General features: G+C 39.8%; 1 protein-coding gene across 4 annotated transcripts in view; it reads left to right on the top strand.

Moving 5' to 3' along the window:
* The window catches only part of UHRF2 (ubiquitin like with PHD and ring finger domains 2), a 192,521-nt gene that overhangs the window by 51,642 nt on the left and 116,658 nt on the right, over positions 1–24,221 (top strand). For all 4 annotated transcript variants that reach the window (XM_019517605.1, XM_019517604.1, XM_019517606.1 and 1 more), the window contains one exon: positions 9,811–10,073. In XM_019517605.1, the coding sequence (XP_019373150.1) occupies positions 9,811–10,073 (263 nt within the window). The remainder of the gene's footprint in view (positions 1–9,810; positions 10,074–24,221) is intronic.

The raw sequence follows: 24,221 nt of genomic DNA, 5'->3' as shown, positions 1-24,221 counted from the left end.
GGCAAGAGCCTGGGGCAATTTAATGCCTTGTGGACTGCATGAGGCCCATAGACTGCCAGTTGGACAGCCCTGCTTTAGACTATGAATGGACCGTGGAGGCTATATCATCATATGTATGTTTTCAGTCTGTGTGATGTTCCTCTGTTTGCAAGTGAGCACTATAGGAAATGTCATGATTTCTCTCCAGAGAGGGATAAGCCAGGGTCTGTGGAAGATGCCTTTCTGTTCCCTCAGACTCTGCTTTATTTTATGGCTAGTGTCCAGTCCCTTTGACTCTGTTAGAATTAAGGAAGTGCAAGCAAGACAGTGCTTAGGTCATTCTGTTCTCTACAGCAGGGTTGTCAACCTGGGGTACATGTACCCCAGGGGTACTTGGAAAGGTCCTAGGTGGTACACGTGGGTGGGCGGGGGCAGAGCACTAACACACCACTATGTGCCTCCACCTCCCAGGAGCAGGGCTAGTGGGGCAAGGGCAGCTGCAGCCGTCTGGCTGGCTGTCAGGGGAAGGAATGCATGGGGCCAGGAATGCAGCCGGGTGGCTTGGTGAGCAGCATCTACTTGATAAGTCTATGGGGGTAAGGGGGCAGGGAGTAGATTGAGGCCCCCAGAGGGAGGGAGGGAGTGGGGCTGGGGCAGGCACTGCCCAGCCAGGGTGGGATGGGACGTGGGACAGAGCCACAGGTGACTTGACAGCGGGGAGGGGGGTGCAGAGTGAGGGGGAAGGCTCCTGCGACTGCGGACCTGTGCAGGAGGCATAGGGGGCATGTGCCGCCTGGATCCGTATATGGGGTGGGGGCGAGATGCCCTCTGTGGGCCCTTCCTCCTCACAGCCTTACTGACCGGACTCTGCTCTCTAAGCTGCTGGGCTGCATATTGGCTATCAGGTCGGTACTGGCTGATTATGGCTGGTTAACCATCGGTGTTGACCAAAACAATCTTTATCGGTACACCCTTATGTAAATGATAAGCAAGGCATGAGGACTGGCATTGTGTTATGCAGTTTAGTAGATTATGCATTTATCTGGTATGCATAAGCGGGTTTTTTTTACAGTATACACTGTGGTTTTTTTTTTAGATGACACACGTACAGCTGCTAGCTAGAATAGTGTATTTACTTTTGCCATGCATATGATTCCTTGGCATCTCTTTTAGATGTCTGATGTAGTTATAGATACTTTTTAACTAGATTCACGGTACCCTCCTTTTATTTTTCACATACTGTTGTGAATCCCTAGAGCACAAGCATGTATAAGCAAGGATGCGAAGAGGAAAAAGGGCTTATTTGTATGTAACTGAAGTTCTTCCAGATGTGTTCCCTAAACCACTCTCTCTTTTCAGTGCTACTGTTCAGTTAACTGGCATAGTTTTAGGTGTTGTAAAAGACCTGAGGGTCACTTGTTGACTGTCCGCTTACGTGTCGTTGGTTGGGAGTTCATGAGCGTTGAGGGAGAGGGTGTAAACAACAAACATTGCTGGTTAAAATATTTTGATCTCTAGTGCATAGGGCATACACATACAGTAGAAGTAGGAAGTGTATTAACAACACATCCTGTGGAATTCTAGTTACTGACGGGTAAGTAAATTGTCTTTTCCAAGCACATAAATGAAATTATATAATAACGATAAACCAGTGGTGCTTTGGTAAAGGGAAACAGTGCCTTTCCAAAATAACGTGAGTGGTTGGAAGGGGCAACAAAACCTCATAGGACGGGTGGATAATTTCTAGCCTGGGTGCCACGAGTGGCTTGGGCAGCCTCTTGGGTTGCATGTGACACAAGTCAGTGAGCAGAGGGCAGGGCATCAGATCAGGCAAGGAGCACAGAGCGTGGAACAAAGTTGAAAAGCAGACTGGGTAAGGGAAAGGGATCAGATGGCACTAGGGGCCTAATTTGTGTCATGTCTGCCAAAAAGGTTGGCCTCCACTGCTCCAGGAGATGGATTTTCAGCTATCATTTGGTAAAAAATCCCTTTTATAACACCTGTGAAGAAAACTGAATGGTTACAGATGGAGAGGTTATCAGTCTATTGTGGATGAAATACTGAGGGGAAAAAAAATGAAATGGAATAAATATTTAGTATTTAATAATGGTGTCCCAATTATCCGTTCTATGTAGGACTTCTGGGTGACAACTTCTGTTGGACCAACTGCATAGTTGGGATACAGCTAGACAAGTTTTCAAGTGTACATGTTAGAAAGTTTGTCTAACTCTATCCCACCTGTACAGTTGGTCCAATAAAAGATATCATCATGAGGAATCCTTGCATCTCGCATGGTTTCTGGACTGTCATGGCTATTTCACTCTTATACTTAGATTCTAGGACTGAAATTCTTCAAAGTGTGTATTAATGATGAATAGTAAGGTGACCAAATTTGATGGCACAGATTAGCCATGCCTATTGAATGAGCAACTCTAGAAGAACTGAACAACAAAATTAAGTGATTAGGAGGTATGGTGGCAGATCAAATTATTGTAGATAAGTTTAAAGTTCTGTACGTAGCTACCTTGCAGTTCTATGTTAACTGTAAGCACACTGGGAAAAGAGCAGGGTAGACAGCTCCATCTTTTACATTTTCTAGATGTCAAAAATGAAAACATGATTTGAGGATTTAAAATGGTAGAAAACCAATATGGAAAATATATGGCTATTTATTTATAATATTGCAACACCCAGGAGCTATAATCATGGACCAGGTTCCAGTTGTGCTAGAAGCTATATAGGCTCTCACCTTTAAATAGTGTATTAAGTTCTGTTGACCTCTGCAGGGCAGTGAGGAAAAAACAGAGAAAGATAACATTTATTAGAAGGGTGAAAAAACAGATCCAAATTAGGTTAAATTAAAATTTTTAGCTAGAAACTCAGTTTAAAAAAAGGTCACTCGAGTATTCCTGCTGCTTTACTACAAGAATAAGACGCATTCAATTAAATTAAAATGCAATGTTTCATCACGGATGAAAGGCACTGTTTTACTGTCTGGCATATAATTGACTGGTGAAACTCAGATGCCGCTTTAATTATTGAGGTGAAGAACAGGATAAAAAAAATCTTAAGACCTAGAATCATAACTTCAGGATTATATGAAGATAATATTGCATGAATGTTATGCACCTTTTAACTTGAAGAACTTGCCCAGCCTCTGTAGAAGAACAATTTTGGCAGAAACTTTCCATAATCATATAAATGCCTAATTGTTTGTCTATGATGGTGACTTTATGTAAATATCTGATATTACCCAGTGTCTGATTTGGTTCTGGTAGTTCCAGAGTCCCTTCTACCTGCTGTGTTGGAACCCAGCCTCAGGACTTTTAGCAAGAATGTTTCCATGGATTGTCATTTTTGCTGCCTTGCTGAGAAAAAATTTAGTTCACTACAGTGCTTGAATTGAGTTTGAGTATCTTTAGTTTCTCAGGTTTAATAAAGTCCTTCCCTTCCCTTTTTTCTCCACCCACTCCCCTATCTTCTTGCTTGCAGTTCTCTTCCTGTTGTAATACTTGTATTGAAATGGCTGATAACAGAAGTTCTCTTTCTAAGTGCATTATATCTTGTCAGTATAACTAAGGTGACTTGCTTTGTGTTCCTTACACCACCTTTGCAAAACATAGCCCTCTACTCTTAAGCATTTTATTCACATGAATTCCTTTAATTGCATTATTGTCACTGCTCTGCACATACTAACAATTTGAATGAGTGACATTGGAATTTTGTTTCTGTTTTCCCCTACCCTCAAACTCTCTTCATTTCAGATTTATACGAGGTAAGAAATATGGCACAATCTGTTGGAGCTTCTTGCTCTAGTTTTTTTTATATTTATTTTATTACATATAAAATATCAGCTAATACTTGCTTGTGTCTCTTCTTCAGTTTTGTAGGTACGAAGTACATTTTCTTCCCTATTTTTATTTTATATTCCAGCTAGAAATGAGCTTGCAGTGGTGGTTTGGCTGAAAATCTAGAGGCCTTTTCACATGTCTCATTTAATATTCAGTTACCATGGAAATTTGCTGATACTGAGCTGCATACTGCTGCAGCTTAAGTTTAGACATTGTTAATGGTTTGTTTCTTAGAGCCTTATTATCAGTCTTCAGAGTGCAGTGGAAATAATGGAATAGCTCATCTCAGTATTTCAAACTAAAACACAGGTAATACAGGATAATAATGAGTCATAGTGCCATAGTTAACATGGGGCCCATTTACATTTCTGTTCAGTTATAAATTATGCTGTTGCCTTTATGGGGAAACAGGATCTTGCTTGTCTTTTCTATTGTTCTATTTTTAATTACCTCAAGTTTTAATAAATTATCAGATAAAATAAATACAAGTAAATGTTTTATCCTTTTATAGAGTAGTTCTTAGTTCCTAAGAACTGCTGTTACACTTACGCTAAGTACAGACAGTCAAAAAGCCCAGAGCTAAATTGATTCAATCTTTGCAGGTTAGTTTAAGCTGCATAGACTGAACCAATAAGCAGGTGGACAGACATTCACTTTTGATTCTGAAAATGCCCTACGTGCCTGCAGTGGACCCGGCTAGAAGCCGAAGGGCGCTAGAGCACGCCTACCTGTTTGGCTGGAGCAGACAGCTTGAGCCAAGGCTAGCCCACCCACCTTGCTGAGGGAAGTTTGCAGGTCTGATACTACATCCATCCAGGTTTATCTTAAACTGGTTTCAGCTGTTTTGAAAGTGGTTTACATGCACTGAACTTCTTCTGTGTTACAGATTTGAACTGGGTTCTGATTGCATATTAGTTTATATGTAATTTCTGTCCCTAGCCATAGGAATTCTTATATATGTAGAAGTATACTACCTTAAAGAATAAGTAGGTAAGGGACTTGGTTTTTAATTACACTAACATTTTTAATTCTTGGTGCTTGTCATCCTTCAAACAAAATGCTATGGACACCTGAATTTAGGTTAAGCACAAATATATTTATAGCAGCAAAGATAGATATTGTACTGTCATATAAATTGTTGATTCTCTTCTGTCTTGCTTTTAGAAATCCATACAGAGGCCAGATCTTACTGTGTCTTACATCAGCGGTTGTCATCCGGGGGGTACTTGGATGGCCCCAGGGGGTACGTGCAGGGAAGTAGTGCATGGTGGTGGCACAAAGTGCTGAATGGCAGTGGCAGCTGCCATGTGGAAGCTCCCCGCTGCCATGACTCACCACTCTGTGTCTCTGCCACGTGCCACTTCCCAGCCGCAGTCATTTCACCACTCCGTGCCACCATGCATCGCTTCCCCACAGCACCAGCTTCTCATCTGGCCCCCCTTCCACCCCACCAGTCTGGAAAGGGGTATGCTCCAGAAGGGGTACCCATGGAAAGGGGTACACTCCTTAAAAAAGGTTGAAAACTCGTATCTCACAAATTGCTTGTACGATCCATTCTTTTGTTTCTGGTCATATCTTTAAAACTTTACTTTAGGCCTTCGTCATACATCATGATTACTGTAATTTCCTCTTCCTCACAGGCGTTGTCAATAGTCATGTTTGTCAAACTATGTAAAATGCAGGTGCTGAGATCACCTCAGCTGCATATGGCTTTGACCTCATCACTCCCTCCATTGGCTTCCTTATCTTCACTATGTCAGGTACAAGATTTTTGTGGTGGTCTTCAAAGCACTATATGTTCAGTCCCCTTCTATATTTGTGTCCTATCTTATAATTTGCCAAACCCAACAGAGTGCTGTACAGCTGTGGGCCCGAAGCTAGGGGAGTACAATGAGATTGGGAGGAATGAGCTAAGGAGACTTGCATTGGCTGGCTTTTGGCTCTGCTGATTTATTTGGAAAAGAGAAAACAACTTGGAGATGTATTATGACTTCTGTGGAAACCTTTCATAGAAAAATCCCAAGCAGTATCTGGAAGGTGAGGAAGAGGCAGTCCTTTGATACTTCAACTCCCTCTGAATCCTGCTGTCAGGAAAATAAAGCTGGAAAGTGGTGGAGGCTAGAACTAATGCACAGATATGGGAATTTTTCTTGAGGAATTCTCACAAGAGAACTTTCTCTTTCAGAACTCCCATGTGTTTTAAAGTGAGAAGTGACAATCTGGCTCCAAGACCGTCTCCTTCTCCCTCTTGTTTATGAACTGTGTTTAGTGGGGACAGGAGGTGGGAGAGAGTGAGATTGAATATTGGTGGAGAGAGGAATAAGGTACAGATGCTAGAATGGAATCTGGAATTTGTTGGAGAAAGCTGAGGTAATGGAATTGTTGAAGGTGGTTTGGGAGGAAGTTTGGAAACTAGAATAGGGGTCAGCAACCCCCAGCACGTATGGCATGCAAGGCCATTTTTGCTTGGCACGCCATTGCCAGCCCTGCAAACAGCTGCTCTGGGATCTGGCATCAGTTGTGTACTGGGGCATGCACGTGCCTCAGAGCGGACAGTGGGGGAGGGGCCTGAGGCAGTGCAACTCCAGTCTCTCCCCTACTCCTGGCAGAGAGCTGATGACTGGGCTTCAGAGCCCAGTGCAGTGACTTGTAGCCAGCCTGGGCTCTGGGCAACTGCAGCAAGCAGCAGGCAGGCTGCAAACAGCTGCGCCAGGCTCCACAGCTCCGGCATCAGCTCCAAGCTGGCAACGACTGCACGCGTACCTCAGAGCGGAAAATTCCTCTGAGTTGGCACGTCTTAGCTGAGGTGAGAGACTCTTTAACAGCCAAAACCTGCCTGCCCAGAGGAATTTTCCATCTATTGAGTCATGAATGATGCTTGCCCCCAGCGGCTGGGGGGGCACGGTAGCGCTGGCAGAGGCAGGAACATGGGGGTGGCAACCACCTGCAGACACTGGCCTAAGCGGCCAGCGGCGATCGCTGGCGGTGTTGGCAACAAGGGGGAGGTGGTGGTGAGCAGTGACTGCCCGATAGGTGCAGCCAACACTGCGGTGCCTTTTTGTAGGTGGTACACCGCCACGCGAGGGGTGTGCGTGCACCCCTTACGCATCGCCAATGTTTTCACTCCTGTGTGAAATCCTGTGAAATATGAACTTTCATTTCTACCCAGGAGAACTTTTACAGTCTTTTCTCCAATGCCTGATGAAGGGTGTTTGTGCGCAAAAGCTTGCTATTGAAGACATTTTTTTTAATCTTGTTGGTCTAATAAAAGATATCACCTCTACCATGAACCCAGACTGACATATGTAAATGACATTCTTTGTACAGTTTAAGATCCTCTTCATCTTTTGGTAGACTGGGACTGTACTGTCATCTGTGTTTTCAAAGTACCTATTATGCATTGTTGCAATCTAAATAATTTCTACAGTTGCTTATGTTTTATGGCACCTTCTATATGTATGTAATCAGGATATTTCTGTAGGAAGAGAAAACAGTTGTTTTTTGTTGCTATCTTGTCTGGTACAGGTGTTGGCAGTGTTTTCCAGTGGTGGGCCAAAATAAACCAGCTTAGTTCGAAGGCAGGCCCACTCTAGGAGCTGGTCTCTGCGACTGCTCCCCACTGCCACTTCTTTGTTTCCCATTCAGGGTATAGAATCATAGAGCTGGAAGGGACCCCAAATGATTATTGGATCCAGCCCCCTTCATGAGCAGGAAAGACATCTGGGGTCAGATGACCCCAGCCAGGTGACTGTCCAGTCTTCTCTTAAAGACTTCTAGGGCAGATGTTTGCACCACCTCTGCAGGGAGCTTGTTCCATAGTCTCGACACCCTAGTTGTAATGAAGTTTTTCCTAATGTTTAGCCTGAAACTATCTTCCAGGAGTTTGTGGCTGTTGTTTCTAGTTTTCCCCCAGGGCGCCCTGGTGAACAGTTGTTCGCTGTGCGTCTGATGTATGCCTCTGATATAGTGGTAAGCCACAATCAGGTCCCCTCTCAGACTTCTTTTCTTTAGGCTGAAGAGTCTGAGATCCCTCAGACTCTCCTCGTATGGCTTGCCATGCAAGTCGCTGCTTCTCTGGACTCTTGTTGAAGTGCAGTGCCCAGACCTGGACACAGTACTCCAGCTGTGGCCGCACCAGTGTAGAGTAAAGCAGGAGAATCATGTCTTTGGATTTACTGGAGATGATTGATAGCATGACTAAAGTGCCTCGCCAAGGCTCAACAGAGTGGGCAAAATGGCCCACTGGTGAACACTGGCTTTCAGCTTCCAAATAACAACAAAGCATTGTGGGCTGGATCCAGGGCCTCTGCAGGCAGGATGCAGACTCTGGGTTGCAGGTTGCTGATCCTTAGTTTAGTGGTTAAAGGCCTATTTCCATTTTTGGCAGTCTTACCATTTGACAAGGCATTCCTTTTAATGTTGGTGTCAGTCTCCATGTGTGTAAAAATGGCTTTAAAACATGTCCACTTTGAAGTCTTTGGGAAGGGGCATTCAGTGTACTGAATACTTTTGAGAAATCAATGAATGTTGCTCTGAAACATGCTTCTTACTGAGGAGTAAGTGAATCTTTTTTAATTAATGGAACCTGTTCTGATTTACTTTTCAAATTTTAATTCGGTAGCATGTACAGGCATACCTCGTTTTATTGCGCTTCGCTTTATTGCGCTTCGCAGATACTGCGTTTTTTTACAAATTGGAGGCAAGACCCTCCACCAGCAAAAAGATTACGACTCACTGAAGGCTCAGATGATGGCTAGCATTTTTTAGCAATAAACTATTTTTTTAATTAAGGTATGTACATTTTTTTTAGACATAATGCTATTGCACACTTAATAGACTACAGTATAGTGTAAACATAACTTTTATATGCACTGGGAAACCAAAAAATTCGTGTGACTCGCCTTATTGCGATATTGGCTTTATTGCGGTGGTCTGGAACCGAACCCGCAATATCTCCGAGGTATGCCTGTATTTTTGTTATTCACATGCTACTTTTTAATTTGATGTAGTTGTACCACGCTGATACTGCTAAAATATTTTTTGCTCAAAATCATGGGTCTTTATAGACCTAGATTTGAGTCCATGTTTACATTTCAAAGAAAACATTTATTTTGCATTTAGTAATTTTGTGGGGTTTTTTAAAAAGCATCCCTGCATAATTTATCTGTTTCTCCCTTGCTGGCTTTTGTAACTTCAGTCATAAGGAAAACACTGCATTATCAAAATTATGTGTTTTAGTCTGCTGATGAATTTAGGAAAACATTAGGCAAATATTATGTGAATACTGTTATAGGATAACCTGGTTGCTTGGTGCTAGTGCTATTGTGAGCAATTATACTTTATTCCCAGGTTCAAGTTCAGAGAATGAGGAATATTGTGATAGAGTTCTATTTTTTATAAGAATTATGGAAGTATCAATCTTTGGCTATGGTAGCTGCCTTGAAAGGTTTGGAGGAATACCCTTTTTGTCCTCATGGATGGAGGATTTGAATGCAGTACAAGAGTGAAATGATGGGGTGAGGGGGAGGGAAATAATTCTACTATAGAGGAACATTCAAAATTTTAAAAACCTTACAAGTTGTGAGCTAATATTCTGTGTTCCTGCATTTAGGGAGGCAGCTCTTAGAGCATGGAATGGAAAAAAAATTGCTAGCCTTATTTTCCTTTTAAAAATCTGACTTTTTTTAACCCAATACTCTGTTTAACTGCTTTGAAACAATGATTGTGGCAGATTTTAGTACAGAAGAACAAAACATGCATACCTTAAAAGCACAAAATGGATTTTTAAAAAAATCAGTGGATGTAAATGGCTGAATTTTGGTATTAATTACACCAGCACAACTCTGCTGATTTGAATGGAGCTGTGCTGGTGTACCTGGCAGCTCAGACTGCACAAGATTTAGCTAGTTTTCCTTTTATTCTGTTTACCCATATTTATAGAAAATAAAAAATTAACTCACTGTCAAACTTTCATTTTTAGATAAATGAATTGGTGGATGCCCGTGATGTCAGCATTGGAGCCTGGTTTGAAGCTCACATAGAAAATGTTACCCGAGCAAAAAAGGGACATAAGAATGGTAAAGCTCAAGCAAAGAGTGGCAATTCTTACAAAAGGACTAATGGAAACTTAAGCCAAGATCATTCTAGAGAAAGTACAAATAATTTGGACAGTACACCTTCCACATCTTATTCAGACTGTATGGACACTGATGAAGAAGTTATTTATCATATCAAGTATGATGAGTAAGTGCTCCTGCTATTATTTTGAGGACACCACGTGAGTTTTATTTGGTTTGTATAAACCAAGAAATTTGTTGAAGAAACCTGGATCCGAAAGAGCAAGTTCAAAATTACAACCAAGGAAACAGTATTAAAAAGCTGTAACACCTTTCTGTTGGATATAATGAATATCCTGGGAGTGACAAGATTTTTCTTGTTCCTGAGTTCCTATGAAGTATTAACTTTTATGTCTCACCTTTTTATGAAACTTAATCCCTCTCCCCTAAATAAGGAAGTGAAGCCATAAATCAGATTTGCTGTTGCTGTTTTCTATGTAAAACATCAGTTGAGTATAAAGAGAGTATAATATTTCTTAATTTACATTACACCTATTGTAGTTCAAAGCAAGTGTCTCATGGGAGCAAAATCTGGTGCTTGAATTGGATGAATTTGGTATAACAGTAACACTTATGCACAATATTATCAGTATGCATTTTAGGTTATGCCTTTGTATGGTGACCCTGCCAACTGAAGGCACTTGAAGCTGATGTGAAGATACTAAATTGGGTTTTGTTTTTTGGTTGAAAGTAAAAACAAAGCCCCGAAGCTACCCTATGGTAGTATAGATACCATTGCAAAAGTGTCTGATTATAGAATTGGATTCTAGTTATTTAAAAACATCCTACTGTTTCAGCAAATCAAACTTCAGAAACTAAACTGATAGCATTTATTTTTTTACATTACTAAGGTAGTATGAAACATGGCATTTCTTTGTATTTGTTTTCATGATAGAGGATAATATATTTATCCTTATAGAGGTGCATATTGTATGTGTATCTTTTGAAGATTAGTCTTCATCAGTTAGTTTCAATGGAAACTTTAAACAGCATCTGTTTGATGTTTAGTTTAACATTTTATACAGTACAATAAAACAATTATTACTAGAAGAAGTTAAACCTTACTTGTTACTAGTTAGGGATGTGAACAGAACATCTTTTAACTATTCTAAGTATTAGGTAAATATGTTTTTATACACTTACCTCCTAGGATGATACAGTTCTTTTTGTCTTTGTTTAGCTCAGTTATATTTTTATGTATATGTCCAAGTAATTTTTTGTGTATATATGTAAAAATTACCATTTTAAATGTGTCCTTGATCTAAAAAGTTTTAAAAGTTGCAAGAAACTCCTGCAAAGTAACTTCAAATTGCTGTAGAATGGGGAACACGTAAAATACTGTCATTGTAACAGGCAAATTAGCATTGTGCTGTGAACTTTGAGACCAGTTTTAGAATGCACTTTTAGTTTGTTGGCATATATAACTCCCAGTTTTAATGTTGATACTGCAGAGTATTAAAGGGAGGAAAAGAGGTACAAACAAAAGCACAAAAAGGTGTGTGGAAATGGTATTTGTGGTCACTGGAATGAAATTATGTTCCCCCTCAGTTTTTTTGCCAATTAATGAGAGTTAAAGAATTGCTGGAAAGGGGAAAGCAACCTTTGAATTAAAAAGTATAGTTAGGAAGGAAGATAATGTGGATAGATGTACCACATCTAAAAATGCATTCTACTAGTCTGCACCTTGATGTTTGGCTGTATATTTCCAGCAGGTGGAGACAGTCAACTTTTGGCTTCTGATAATCAACAGCAGCTTTTTAATCTTAGCCAGTGACCATCCCACTGCATTTTTCTTTTTTTTAATGTTTTGCTGGAGTTGTGATCATGTACCGTTAGTGGGCTAGACTTGATTAACATTTTAAAATGTGAATTCAGTTATTTTTAGGCTGATTGGCAAGCAAAATGTATACATCTTTCAAGTAGCATAGAGAGTTTCAGGTAAAAATTATATAAATACTTTACAACAATGATTCCCTTCCCCAATAACTTGTAATATCCTGTGAAAATAAAAACCAGTTTGACACACTGGGCAAGAACTATCACTGCTCAAAAACAAGACCACTAAAATTAAATAGGAAACAGCACTTAATATTTTTACAAGAATTATATTTGCTAGAATAATAAATTTTCCCATGTTTTATGTAGGCATGAGTTTTAAAAGAGGAAAAAAATATTAGAGAAACACTACAGTACTATTAAACTTTTAAAGTAAGAGGATATCTTCACTTTATAAATACGATGATGTCTGTGATAGCAGGACATAAGAGTGGTTCATTCTAGCTTTGTGTTGCTAAATGTAAATAGATACAACTGTACTAGCTCCATCTCCCAGTAAATAATCTTCTGAGGCAGGTGAAAGTTAAACTGTGAAATACTAATAAAAAATATTTTTTCACCTATAGTTTTCTCCAGATGAGTACAGGTTGGTCTGTTGGGCCAGCATTCATGTTCTTTTTGTCTTCTCTCCACACATTAGATGCAGATACAAGATCTCTCATCCTTTTATCAACCCTTTGTAAACTGATTATCGGCTTTGTGCACTGCTACTTGCGATAGTATGGCAGTGTTGCAATCCAGATGTTCTGTTTTAGTTAAAGAGATGCAGAAGAATAATTTTTAATTGAGAATTATTATATTTAATCATGATGGAAAAGTCCATTTGTTTAAAGAAAAAGAAAACTTCACTAAGACATTTTTACTCACTCTCAAGATCCCATTCTACCAAATGATAAATGCTTATTCGCATGTTCAATCATGTCATTGAAGCTTAAACTAACATATATCTAAACAGGGTAGATCCTAATGGCACAAGCACTTGCATTGGTAAATGTGACTGTCCTGTCTTAGGGCCCACACAATCTATAAGAAATATTCAGGAAAATGTCTGTGTAGGGGAGGGGAAATGACAGCCCCTCTTTACATCCTCACTTGGCCCTCTTTTTTTTAAATTTTTTTTAAATAGTATTTATTGCAGAAGAGAAAAGGTACATGTTATATCTTCTGGGATGCTTTTTTATTCTGTGCTCATGAAGTGCTCTCATCAGTTGAGCTTTGTCTGTCCTGGGGAGTTTTCATTAAACACCAGCAGACCTAAAAGCAGTTTAAGTTATTGCCCTAGAAATAGTTAAATTTACACAATATAAGTTGTGTGCCAGTTTATGTTCTCTAAAAGCAGTTGGTTACTGCTGTTGTTATTAGTTAATAAAGTTATCATTAGTATTGTAAGCTCTAGTCAGGGTTGGGGACCCTATTGTTCTAGTCACTATATGAACACTGTACTAAATATTTACATTTATGTTAGACTTACATTTTGGAATTGCGTCATCCTAGCCACGTACAAAACATTAAGCTTTTTTTCTGTAGGCTCTTGGGAGGGCTTAGGCCAGAGTATAAAAAAAAAAAAAGAGTAATGCAAGTAAAAAAAATAGTACTCTTTTTAGGAACATGTAAAAAGGCTGGTTTAAGGATTTTCAACAACCAAAAAACCCAACATATTTTTGATTACTGTCTCTAGGATGTCCACTCTTAGTTGGAAGGAAAGCTAAAAGGAAATTAATTTTGTAGTTAATAAAGGGATGCTTCTCTGATAGGCTCAAGGAGGTATTTGATGTAGATTTGCCATGTGAGGTTCCATATTTGTCACAGGGGTGGCCATCCTGTGGTGGTATGGCAGCCTCTGTGTGTGGCATGTAGCAAAGCGGGGAGGGGACAGTGGCTGATAGGACAGGAAGCAAAAAGCAGAGCAGCAGATCAGGCCTAGCACAGGGAGCAGAAAACAGTGCAATCAGGTGGGCTGGGGAGGGGGATCAGCATGGTATTCAGGGAGGAAGTGGGTCTGATTTGTGGCGCACATGTCAAAAGGGTTGTCTCCCACTAGTTTACCATGTTTCTTAATTGGAAGATAGGGTTTTTTAGAAATTATTTTTAAAAAATCATAAAATATGTAGGTGAAACAGTTTGAAATGTAATGAACAATACTACAAAGCTTCGAGAGTTGGGACTTGTGGTAACTGATTATTTTCTTTCTGTGCCAACACCAGTTTATCTAGGAAGAATTCCAGGTTTCCTTTAGTGAAGATGCATAAAAATGTAGATCACTCAGTTGTTAAAGAAATAGTGAATGAAATCTTCAGGAGGATGCATGGTTGATAAATTTTGGGAACCTCAGGCATCTGGGTTTATATGGAGTACCCATTGTTTTTATTTGTTACTGGCCATCTTGGAAGTCACAGAATAGGAGAAAAGGCATGACTCGTGACTAGTCCAGGTTCTCTCTGTAGGCCTTTTGAATTATCTGGTTAGAAATTAAGCCTTGTATCTTATGTTTAATGTAGTAGTGAAGGCTACTTGGAGCTTATTGAATTTTTCTACTGTGTAAGATAATACAAAGGAGTATGTAGACTGCGCTCTCAGAAAACAATACCATCATGGACAAAAAATTCAACATAAATGTGATTGCTTTTTAATCAACTCTTGTTACAGTGATCTCAGTAATTTTTGTTATGTAACTTTGGTGTATAAGATGCACCTTAATTTTAAGACCTCACCAAGAAAAATTCCATGATTTTTTTTTGTATTTAGCTACTGTTCACCAGCTTTAATTGTGTAGTGAAATAGCCAGCCTAACTGTGTTACTTTTTGCTTGGATATAGGTTTTTTTGATCAACAGACTCAGTTGAAGGCATAGGAAAAGAAGTGTCAGGTCATTATTTGCATCCTTGCTCTGTGGTACCACCCTAATGATTCAGTTATGTGGTTTGTTGTTGCTTTCCTACATTTTGTAAATATGAATTTGAAGTGAATTTTAGGGCTTGAGCTGTGCATTTCATTGCTGCCTTTAATTCCACTAAATTTTATTTTTTATGAGAATTTTGGAGGATCTGCTGCCCCATGCTTAATAGAGTCCCTATCTGTGCTTTGCAACCCAACAACTTTGACATCTGATTAGCATTCTGTTTGCTGGTAGAATGTATCAGTCAGCAGTTTCCCATTTTACAGGTGAAGAGATTTCCACAAATTGGAAACAATAAACTAGTGGTAGAACAGACTAATGGTTTGAGGACTGTTTCTGGATGTTTGAATAGGAAGTTCTGTGAAATAATTGTAACATTGGTTAGGTTACTGATTTCTCACAAGTTGTCCTATTGCTGACTTAAATGGGTTCATTGTTATTTCAATAGTTGATAGTACCTCAAGAATTAAACATATTTTAAGACTTGAAGAAATTCTTGTGTAACTGGACTGCATTAATATTGGTCTGAGAGAGAGCTTCCTGGTAAATAACCTTGCTTGATCTCCTGCTCCTTATTCCCTGGCTCTGGAGAATCAAGACACCCTTACCTGTTTTCACAGTTTGCCTTTTCTGAAAAGGGCATATTTTACCAGTTGCTTAGAAATCATGTTAAAAGCTCTTGGGTTCTGTTCAGTCTTCTTTTCATCTTTTTAGCTCAGCCACAAAGTAGAGCAGCATATGAGTAGCCCTTTTAGAGAGGATTTGCTGGTCTTTCTTCCTTCTTCTTAACCACGTACCCTTTCTGTTGAAGTCCATGAGTTTTCACTGCACTTACTATACATAATTCTTCATAAATCTGCAATTTCTTTTTAGATTTTCTGCTCCGCACATCCTTCTTTACTGGCCCTGATCTTTCTCCCAATGCTGTATTTTCAAAGGTCTTTAGTTGTCTGTCTTTCTTCCAAGTAAATGTACAGATCGTAATACATCTGGTTCAGTAAGTCTTATATATCTGAACCTATAGTTGTTTCAAGCTAAAAATTCTCCATAGGGGAAAAAAATAGAAATTCCTCCTGTGGATCCACACCTGAATTTCCACCTTCAAATCCTTAGTAACTAATTCTTCTCGGTAACTGTAGGGCCTCATTTGTTGATATCTGTGATTACAGACCACTAGATAAATTGTCTAAGATCTCATCGTAAAAATGTATTTTTTATTTTACCTTTGATACTCACTGCTGTTTTTTTTGCTGTTGCTTTCAGGTCTCAAATCATCCTTTGTATTGTAGCTTTCGTATTTCCTATGGTAGCCATATAATCAGTGTTTCCAAAAAGTTGGTGCAGGCCATTTAAATTAACCCCTTCGTATGAATTTAGTGAATATACCACTTTTTCCATAGCCACATCAAAAACATAGTGTCTTCCCCTGCTTTAATTCCATATTAATGTCAACTGGGGCAGGCATTTCACCTATTAATTCTTCTCTACTTTTTCAATGTAGACAAAGTGTAAAACTATTCTAGTAATGTGGCTCAGAGCATAGGCGCTCTCAATGAAATCTATTTAAGAATGATCCTTCCACTGGAAAGAAACCTTGGTGAGTTGAAGGAGGAAGTCAGGTTTGTGTGTTGCTTTTAAAAAAAGGTTTGAGCTCTTTCATTATCTTTGTAAAATGACTTGAGAGGTATTAATGGCTTTTTTTTAGGGTTCAGTCATTAAGAATTCACTTTATGAATTGTTCAGTAAAAGGCAGGTTAGTTTTGTCAGTTTTCTCATTTAACCCTAATGACTCTCTCTTGCTTCATTTGTCAAGGGAAGGGAGAGCTGCCTTTGTAGAGGCCTCAGAGAAGAAACATATAGTGTTAGATCATCAAGATCAAGAATGGTTAGATTGGTATGGCAGAGCAAATCTAGGGGGAGACTTCACCTGTGTTCATCAGTCCAAATTCATGGAATAGCATAGATCAAAAACCAAAATTATCTTCCTTTTGATAATTTTAACTTGGTAGGGTATGATGCTTAATTGTTTTTGTAAAGGTGGTGATCAAAAACATACTGGGTAACATAATATTAGAATATACAGGTTTCCTTCATTTTATGTGGGTTCTTTATATGCAAATTTGCTCTTATGCGATGAACATATTTAGACTCATAATTTGTTATATGTGAGGTAAATTTGCCTGTTTAGCGATCAGCACAGACGCCCTTCCCACCCAAGCAGGTAAGTCTTTGGGGGGAGGGGAAATGGCCATGGCCCCACTCATCCCAGCCCTGGCTGCAGACGCTCCAGGAGTGGCTGGTGCCTGCAGCTGCTGTGCTGCACTGTGCTCCGCCTGTCCCCCTGTGCCTGGGGTCCACTTGTCCCCACTCACCTGCTTTTGGGCTGCGCCATGCCCTGGTGAAGGCAACTGGTGTCGGCTGCTCCCAGGGTCACTCCAGCACGGGCTGGGGCTAGTGCAGACAAGCAGAGCCCCAGGCAGCGCGGGGTGCGGCACTTACCCCAGTCCCAGCAGCAGTGGCCCCAGGAGTAGCTGGCACAAGCAGCTGCACAATGCTCTGCCTGTCCTCACTCACCTCTGCCCCTGGGCTGTGCCGTGTGCTGGTGCAGGCAGCTGGCATTGTCACTCCTGGGGCTGCTGCAGCAGGAGCAGGGGTGAGTGGGTACAGGCAGAGCCCTGGGGGATTCAGAGCATGGTGTAGCCCAGCTGCTACAGGCAACTGGTGTTGGCCGCTCCTGGGGCTGCTGTAGCAGGGACTGGGGAGAGTGCTGAGCCCCACACTGCCCGGGGCTCTGCTTGTCTGTGCTTACCCTAGCTTGTGCTGGAGTAGACCCAGGAGCAGCTGCCTATACCAGGGCACAGCGCAGCCCAGGAGCAGAGGTGAGCGAGGACAGGCGGATCCCGGGCATGGGGGACAAGCAGAGCACAGCGCAGCCCAGTAGCTGCAGGCAGCTGCTGTCAGTTGCTCCCGGGGCCGCTGCAGCTTGGGCTGGTATGAGTGCTGCTCTGTTTCCTCTGCTTTGCTGCCTTGTACAGCCCTAGGAGCGGCACCCAGCCCACCCCCCTTTCCTAGTCCCAGACTCCCTCCCTCCCTCACTGCCATGGGAACCTATCCCTATTTCTTACACTGTAAAGTGGGCTCGCTTTATGCTAATTAAATTTGTGTGATGTTCTCCAGGAATGCATGTACTGCATAAATTGAGGGAAACCTGTATCTATAATTTACATGTTGCAAAGATTTTAATTGTTCAGGTTTTAATCTAATATTATTACTTAAATGTTTTACATATTCTTCATTTCTTGCTGTATATTTAGAAGATCCTAAAGATTGTAACATGGTGAGAGAACTTTGAGTTTGGGAGTGTTTAAATTAATTAACTTTGGAGGAAAAATTAAGAAGAATTTTTAATACAAAGGACAGTGTGTTACATGACATCATTCTAGAAAAAATAATAGTCCTCTCTCTCTACGTTGGTTCCAGTGGGTGAGTTTAAAGTGTCTTATCTTTCTAATTCCAGCTGTTTAAGTGGGGGATGGTGAAAGGATTAAAGGATGTTCTGAAAATCCTTGGTAACAGGAAAAGATTTATGTGTGTACTGACATGGGGTTAGTACGTTTCTCTGTATCACGTTCTAGGAATGCTCAAATATTGCCTGTGGCCAAGGAAAACTGGAATCTTTCTTCATGGGCAACTGATTGCTAAGAAAGGTTTCCATAGAGATGGGAGATCACATGAGAATTTTGCTATGCTAGTAGTAATGTTTAAAATTAGAAATAAGTTCAATAAGGTATAGCTTAACAACAAAGAAAAAATATTTTGTGCAGTATTTAATCATTTTGGTTATACTTCTTTTGTCCCGTCTGCTTTTTAAATATTGTATGTTAAGGGAGTGATTAAAAAAGGCTGAAGCTAGTTGTAAATATAATTTCAAAAGAGCTTTTTTGTAGGGTTGAGTTTAATATATCAGATCTTTTTCTGAGCTATTTTTACTTGCACTGGTACAATGAAGAGCAGAATTTACCTCCTTATATAGAGTGGATAATATTAGGTAAGAAATCTCCTGAAAATCACAATTATTTTTTTTTATCCTGAAGTTGATGATAGAAGCTTAAATAAAATACAATGTACAAGAAAAATCCTTTCTTACATACATTTTGCTCTGTGAATAATTCTTTTTCTAGGATCCTATTGGCCTAGATTTGTCAGTAAAACTAATGAGAAAACATCATGGTATTTTTTAGTTCCTCAGTTTTCAAAAGGATTTTTCTTTTGTATAAATTTGTTTTTTCTGATTTTATGTAGCCTTGCATTTTCCACTTACCTTATACTGTAGTTGCTCATTGTACTTTTGTAGTTACAGTCTTAGTTTTATCTGTTATATAAATAACGCACTACAAATGCAGAATGAAACTTGGCATATAGTATTAGGTCTCCTCTGGGTTTTTTGGTGGAGAGTAGGGGCAAAGTTAGGAAAAAGGAAGAGACAGTTTGGACGGCATAGTTTACTACTTAATGAAATTGCGGAATTAAGTAACTTGAATTTACATACTCTTTTTGGAGCATTTATTACCATAATTAGCCCCATATCTGGTATTGTTTTCAGAACCAGACAGCAGCTCAGCTTCATGGCAGGCAGATTAATTAAATCTAAGGGTGTAAATATAGTTTAAAATATTTATTTAACCTCCTCTAATTATATTGGTTAAACAGTTAACTTAGAACAGCAGCTCTGACACAGCTACTGCTGGGAGCAGTTCCAGGCTCCCTGGGCCCTTTGCCTTGGGGGAGCTGGGGAGGAGGCAAGCCCAGACAGACAACACAGCCCATTGGAAGCCCTGCTCTGGGAGGGAAGGAGTACCTGTGAACCAGCTGCTGACTGCTTAATTGATGCATCATTAGGCTGCTCCCTGTTTTCTTCTTAGGCTATGGGTACTAGTCCCCTTCTTCCTTCCGTCCTTTCTTCCTGCCCTGCTGCTTTCTGATTCCTGCTGGGGCACCGCATGACTTCCCTTCCTTCCCTGCCAGACTGCTCCTGCCTGGAGCTAAAGAATAACCCGTAAGCTATCCGGTTAAATCAACATGCCTTTTTCTCTGCACCTTTTATAAAATTGAGTAATCCACTGTTAAAATTTGCAGAATAATATGGGAGGTGGAGAGGTCATGCAAATGAACTCCTTTTCTGCAGTATACATGAGTATTCTTGTTTCATCTCAACCCTTGGCTGAGTAACAATTGCAGTTAGTGCAACAAGAATACAGGTGAATGGCTTAACTGCTTTGATGCCATTGTCTGGGACTGGTAGTTAAAAGTTATTTTGCATTTAAAAATAAAGTAAAAATGTACTCTTTTAAGGCCATATATGGCCAAGTACTTTAGGGGTCTTCCTTCACTAACACCTTTTTAGGAATATAGTACTAACTTTATTTTAATAATAATGTCTACTATAGCTAACATCCAAAACAGTACTTAAAGGAACTATCACTTTGCAGTCCTATTGTGACAGATATTATGTGGCCTTGGTGTGCTTCAGGAATTGCCTGGTAAGCAGTGCATTTTGGAGAGAGGCATGAAAAGGTCTCTTGAAGCACTTTATGGAATTGTTTATCCAACTTTTTTTACCACATTGTCTCCATAGATCTCAGGTAGTATTGACAATTGAAGAAAGGTGGATACCGTCAATATCTGGCCATAACTACCTTTTAGACAAAGACAGAAGAGGGACTTGAATTCTGAGAAAAATGTGTTCCTTTGGCATGATGGCTGCCTATACATGTGTTCAGGGATTGGGGGAAGGGCAGGAGAGGCATTTTAATTAGAGGGGTTCCCAGACAGCTGCTCTAATTAAAATGGCTCAACTTCACGTGTGTTAAGCCATTTCAAAATGGCTGCCAGTGCACTTTAAATAAAGCTCATTTGATGAGGTTTAGTTAAAGCGCCCTCACAGCTATTTTGAAACACGGGGGAATTAATACACATGACAGCTGGGGCAATGCAACAGCATTCTAACTAGAATGCATTGGACCACATCCACTGGCTGCCGATATGTCTTCGCTAAGTACATTTTTCTGACTCTGACAATCTAGGATTTATAGAAATTGGTGACTGAAGGATATTAATGCCTTGAAGCATTAATTTCCTCACAAGTCTTGTCTAATGAGCTACCTATATCTTTTTCTTCAAAGGAAAGCTCTCAACTTAGATTTCTGCCCAGGCCATAATAGAAGAAACATATTCATTAGCAATTTTACTTTGTTTTCCTCCTCATTTTTGGAAGCCATTTGTTTCAATGTTTTTTGCTGCATTAAGTGAAGTCACACTCTCTTTGGTGCTAGAAATTAATCTGTTTGCTTATGTTGTCTGACTCCTCCATGCTAAACTTTCAACATTCCTTTTTGTGGTTTCTTCATATGAAATGTATGTCGGGGAGAAGCTGAAAATAATAGACGTCCCTCAGCGGCTCAGAGTAAGCTTCCATTCAAGATTTTCACTGATTGTACTTGCTATCAGATAGAAAAAGTAAGGAAGAGTCTAGATCCAAGCTAGGATAGTAGTAATAATAAAATTAATGTATTTTTTTTCAAATTTGCATTTAAAAATAAATGATTATGGTTTTATATTTAAATAGAGAGCAGATTTTCTGAGTGTAGATTAATCTGTTGTGTTTTGACAATCTTATAAATCACTTCAGTTTAATTCACGTGACTTGTAGCAACATCAGAAGATCCTTAATTTGCCTAGTTAATCTTTCTATCCCCATTTATCCCACACATTTACTGCTTGTTATATTGTTTGCAATTTTGTATTTTCTAGAGTCTATACAAATTAGATTTCTCAGGCTCTTTCATCCTTATTTTAGATCTGCAGTATTCTGATGTTTGGATCCTTCTTCCCCTTTGAAAAGGTTGAAGTAAATTCATCTGCTAGCTTATATGCATCCTGTGCTCCTTTATTAGGCTTGGCGTCACTGGGAAAGGATTTTGTGCAGGATATAGTCCCTGGAGTCTAATCAGTAAATTAAAAATAAATTAATGTTATGTTTTAAAAGGCTGCTGGACTGTAATGCCTTATCATTTGTTTAGGCCTCAGAATAAAATGGAGATCATTGAGTTGTGGGTTTCTTTTTAATATCACTATTGCCTGTAGACAAATCTGCCTTCTTACATGTGTATTTTCACAGATTTCTCAGACATTAGGGCTGGAAGGGACCTCGGAAGATCAAGTCCAGCCCCCTGCCCAAAGGGCAGGAAGTCAGCTGGGGTCATAGGATCCCAGCAAGATAAGCATCCAATTTACTCTTGAAGGTGTTCAGTGTAGGTGCTTGAACCACCTCCGCTGGCAGGCTGTTCCAGATCTTGGGGGGCTTGGACAGGAAATAAATTCTTCCTTATGTCCAGCCTGAAACGCTCTTGTAGTAGTTTATAACCGTTCAATCTCGTCGTCCCTTGGGGCGCTCTAGTAAACAACATTCCCCCAGGTACTGATGGTCACCCCTGATAAACTTATAGGTGGCCATCAGATCACTCCTGAGCCTGAGCTTTTCCATGCTAAAGAACCTCATAGATCTCAGCCTGTTGTCGTAAGGTCTGTTTTTCTGACCTCTGATCATGTGTGTGGCTCTTCTCTGGACTGTCTCAAGCTTCTCCACACCCTTTTTGAATTGTGGAGCCCAAAACTGGATGCAGTACTTCAGCTGCGGCCTCACCTAGGCTGAGTACAAGGGGAGAATGATGTCCCGGGATTTGCTTGAGAAGCATCTATGGATGCAAGCCAGCGTTTTGGTCGCTCTACTAGCCACAGCATCACACTGCAGGCTCACATTCATCTTGTGGTCAATGATGACCCCCAAGTCTCTTTCTTCCGTAGTGCTAGCCAGTGTAGCACTGCCGAGCCTATAAGGATGCTGCAGGGTTTTCCTCCCGAGGTGGAGAACCTTGCATTTTTCGGTGTTAAACACCATCAGGTTCTTGCCTGCCCATTTGCTGAGTGTGTCCAGGTCAGCCTGGATCGCCCTCCTGTCTTCAGGTGTGGATGCTTTGCCCCAAAGTTTAGTGAGTTTGAGTTCATGAATTTTTATACTGTATAATTTCATTCTCATAACCAAATCTTTTTTATCCATCTAATACCCACAGAATAGTTGTGTTCTCTTCCTTAAAGGAGACCTGCAAGACAGAGTCATTTTTTTTAACGTTCCCTTTTATGATGCCTTTATGATTATGAAGACTGTCTTCAAGTTTGTTTTTTTTTAAATTTACATTTGAAATAAAACCTTTTTTTTTTTTTTGGTGAGATTGTAGCTTGTTGTGCTCTCCTTTCCTTAACTAACGTCAGCCCATTTATGCTATGATCATTTATGTCCTACAAATGTCCATGCTTAAAATTTCAAATATATACTATGTGTGTGTGCTTATGTTCAGTTCTAAATCCTTTTATAATTTTTGTAGAGGAGTGGTGAATAGTAAAAACAAATACTGTGGTTTGGCTTTTTATGTTACCATTAGGGATAGACATGTTTGTGAGCTGGTCATCAGTTTATGTATAAAGATTAGATTCGGATACTTTTAAACAACTGTGATTTCTTAGTAGCATACAGTTTTGTTTTTAAGTTGTAATCTGTCATCCAGCAAGATTTAAGGCCATATTCTGAGTTAGAAGCTGAGAGGGGAAGTGAAAAGTGGTGGAGGTACAGGAGAGAATGTTTGTCTTTCTGTCTCTGCAGCAACAGGCTGAGACCTAATAATACAGTACCTTAGTGTATGCTGTGCCCTGGACTCCTGAAGCATCTTATTCACTGTGGATCATCTGACAATCACACTCTAGCATTCCTCCTATCTATCTATCTATCTGTCTGTCTATCTATCTATCGGATTTAACGCTTACGTTAAAAGGGTAGATTTTGGGGCATATTCTGTTTGTTATAACATATCATATTAATAAACTTATGCTAGCTGCTAAAACTGTCAGGAGAAATGACATGGTACGATGTCTAATTTATTCTGATTACTACTATTTTTTTAAACGACAAAATAGCCTTCTTTACTAGGAATTGGCTTCAGGCATTGATTTTTATTTCATCTTCATTTAAAGTCTTAATTTAAATCTGTTTGTACATAATGGCTAATTGTGAAATACCATTCTTAAGTGGTTCTTGTTATTTATGCATCCCTTTGTTATAAATTGATCTCTACTGTGTAGTACCAGTAATGAAATGAACTTTCTGAACCTTCTTCCTTTATTTCAACATGGTAGGTTTAATTTTTGCATTTTGTAACGAGCCTTCTTTAAATTCTTTTCTGTTAGCAGGCATTCAGCCTTTGAAGCTATAACATTTTCCTTCTTTGCAGGTAGAACTCTGGTCATTACAACTGAAAAACAGTATTATTCAGAGGATTTAAAGAGCTGTGTTCTTACATTGAATAGTTGGGTCCTACAGAAGCTTGAGCATATTTTCTCAGTGCCACTTACTGATAGCTATCAGTAAAACAGATATCCCTCTATTAACTCTGCTGAATAGCTATGTCTAAAGTAAAAAATGCAGTTTTTCTC

This window comes from Gavialis gangeticus, unplaced genomic scaffold (genome assembly GCF_001723915.1).
Source record: "Gavialis gangeticus isolate Ggan-Ray unplaced genomic scaffold, GavGan_comp1, whole genome shotgun sequence".
NCBI classification, from domain to species: domain Eukaryota; kingdom Metazoa; phylum Chordata; order Crocodylia; family Gavialidae; genus Gavialis; species Gavialis gangeticus.
This window is presented reverse-complemented; position numbering and strand designations above follow the sequence as displayed.